We start from the raw sequence: 2,695 nt of genomic DNA on the forward strand, positions 1-2,695 counted from the left end.
TGGCCTTGACATTCACAAAGAACACAAGAAGGGGAACTTGGTGATGACTTAGCAGTCAAGCTTCTTTCTCCTTGGGACACTTCTTCTGAGGGTATTTGGGCAGCCTACTTAGCCTTTGGGTCTTGGGCCGATTCTTGGCCTTTAATGCCTTTGCTTTGGCACCCATTATGGGTGCAGCAGGGGCTTCCTCTTTTGCTTTGGTGGAATCTTTGTAAAAAAGGAGCTAACTTATTTGTATATGTTTTGATAAAAGTGTGTATACTATGCTTAAAAAAATAAGCTGAGGGAGTGTACAGTTGTCAAGAAAACCCAAAAAACATAATGTACAGGTAATTTGTGTAAAAACAGTGTAGTCTTAGTGTAATTCAGTCATTTGTTATGTGGGTCACATAAAGAGCTGCTGAACTTTTACTGGTGTACTTGTAACTATGTACGACCTTAAGGAAATGCAAATAGAAAATAAAACCAAACCCATTATCAGAAGTACAAGTTGATTCAATTCAGGGAGCCTAGGGAGCTGAGTATAACTGCCTGTAGGGTTCAAAAATGGTCATCTTTCTGAAATAGACCCTTCCTCCTCTTTCTTACACAGTGCAGCTTGTGGGTTTAAACCCTCTGCCTTTTGTTAGCATCCAATCACTTTAACCACTCTGTCACTAGGACCCCCTAGAAATAAGGTAAGAGTATCACAAAATGTTTCCACGTATGACCTTGGGAAGAACAAGTGACATAGAACTAGAGTGATAGCACTTTAATATAATACTACTTATACGTATATTAGGAGCCCTGGCGGTGTAGTGGTTACGAGTTGGGTTGCGATCTGCATGGTGGGCAGTTTGAAATCACCAGCATCTCCACTGGAGAAAGACTACCATAAACGGTACAGTCTCTGAAACCTACAGAAAGGTCAATCTGAGTCAGTGACTTGATGGCAGTATTGGCTTTATACGTATCTTAGGATTTCGTAGTTTTACTACAGTGAGTATGGATCTTCAGATTTCTATTGTGTGATTTATAGCTAATCATTTTGAATGTTCCCTTTCTCTTTTCTCTCCTGGAATTAGGTATTGCACATAAGTTGCAATAAACATCTTATTAGTTTTTTTCTCCCATGTCTCTTAAGTATTCTTTCAAAGTTTTCATCTCATTTTGGGTGTAATTTCTCTTACCAGCTTAATAATACTGTATTAAGTTGTACCTAATCTTCTATTGAGTCCATCCATTGAGTTTTAAATTTACTGAGTATATTTATTAACTGAAATCTTTTTTCTTTTTAAAATTCATCTTGTCATTCTTCTCCCAGTTTCCTTTAGGATTTCCTAAAACCCTAAGGTTTCCTCCTTAGGATTTTAATTCAAATGTTGCTTTCTTTCTTTTTTTTATAAATCAATTTATTGGGGGCTCATACAATTCATCACAATACATAGATCAATTGTGTAAAGCACATCTGTACATTTGTTGCCCTCATCATTCCCAAAATTCGCTTGCTCCTTGGGTTCCCGGAATCAGCTCATTTTCCTTTTTTCCCTCCTCCCCCTGCAAATGTTGATTTCTAAGAAGAGCTTCTGATACTTGGAGTTATGGTAAAAGTGTTTTTAGTTATTAAATCCTAGACCAAATAGGAAAAGATCTGGGATTAATATTTATAGGAATCACTAAAGATTGGTTATTAATTGGGGACTATACGAGGGGGCTTCAAAAAGTTCATGGAAAAATGGAATGAAGAGATAATGGCATTTTCCCTAAAGATACTGAGCCCTTCATAGATGTGAAAGTTCTCTTAAGAAACAATAAATCTTTTGCCTGGTTTCCTCCAGTAGTAGCATGTCATAAAGCTCTCACAACCAGAAAGTTGACATTGATAGAATTCACTGATCATACTCAAATTTCCTCAGTTTTACTTGTTCTCTCTCTGTGTTAAATTTAGTACAATTTAATCTTCTGTTTACATTTGTATGCACAGTCAAAATACTGATTAGTTTTAATACCAGAAAGATCAGTCCTTCATGTTTACTTTTAGCACCTGTCTTCTTTCCTCCTTTCCCTTGTCTCAAACTCCAGCAACCATTAACATTTCTTCCATTTCTGAAAAGTTTTTTACTTGAAATATTTTATATAAATAAAATCATGTATGTGACCTTTGGGAACTGGCTGGTTCCATTCAGCATAATTCCCTGGAGATCTATTCAACTTATTATGTATATTAATAGCTTGTTTCGTTCTATTGATAATTCTCTATATTTAAGCTAGAGAGACATAGTTTAAAACTGATTTTACTTTGTTTCCTTCTTAATCCTTTCCCCCTACCCCCACTCAATATTTTTTTGTCTTAAATCTAGGTGACAAAACACGCCCACCTTCTTCAAGCCCTTCCAGTATTATTCGTCGTACTTCCTCTTTGGATACACTCGCTGCTCCATACCTTGCAGGGCACTGGCCTCGTGATACTCATGGACAGGCTGCACCTTGCATGAAGGACAAAGCTACACAGGTAGGTTCATTACAGTTCGTATCCCACTGAGTTTCACTCTGAAGCCATTTCTCATATAGGATTTATACTATACAGTTGTTCCTCAGGAGAAAGACAAGACTTTTTACTCCTTAACAAACCCAGGGACAAGGGAACAACAAGCGATCCAAATTGGTGGGGAGGTGGGTGTGGGAGACCTGGTAGGGCAGGATCAAGGGGAATGTA

General features: G+C 37.5%; 1 protein-coding gene across 1 annotated transcript in view; it reads left to right on the forward strand.

Annotated features, from left to right (window-relative positions):
- Window positions 1–428: 428 nt before the first annotated feature.
- FAM117B (family with sequence similarity 117 member B) overlaps window positions 429–2,695 on the forward strand; it is a 46,592-nt gene continuing 44,325 nt past the window's right edge. Inside the window, exons 1-2 of the mRNA XM_004701539.2 lie at window positions 429–483; window positions 2,340–2,491. Of these exons, the coding sequence (XP_004701596.2) occupies window positions 429–483; window positions 2,340–2,491 (207 nt within the window). The remainder of the gene's footprint in view (window positions 484–2,339; window positions 2,492–2,695) is intronic.

This window comes from Echinops telfairi, unplaced genomic scaffold (genome assembly GCF_000313985.2).
Source record: "Echinops telfairi isolate 266 unplaced genomic scaffold, ASM31398v2 ScPeMD7_3;HRSCAF=10, whole genome shotgun sequence".
Lineage (NCBI taxonomy): Eukaryota > Metazoa > Chordata > Mammalia > Afrosoricida > Tenrecidae > Echinops > Echinops telfairi.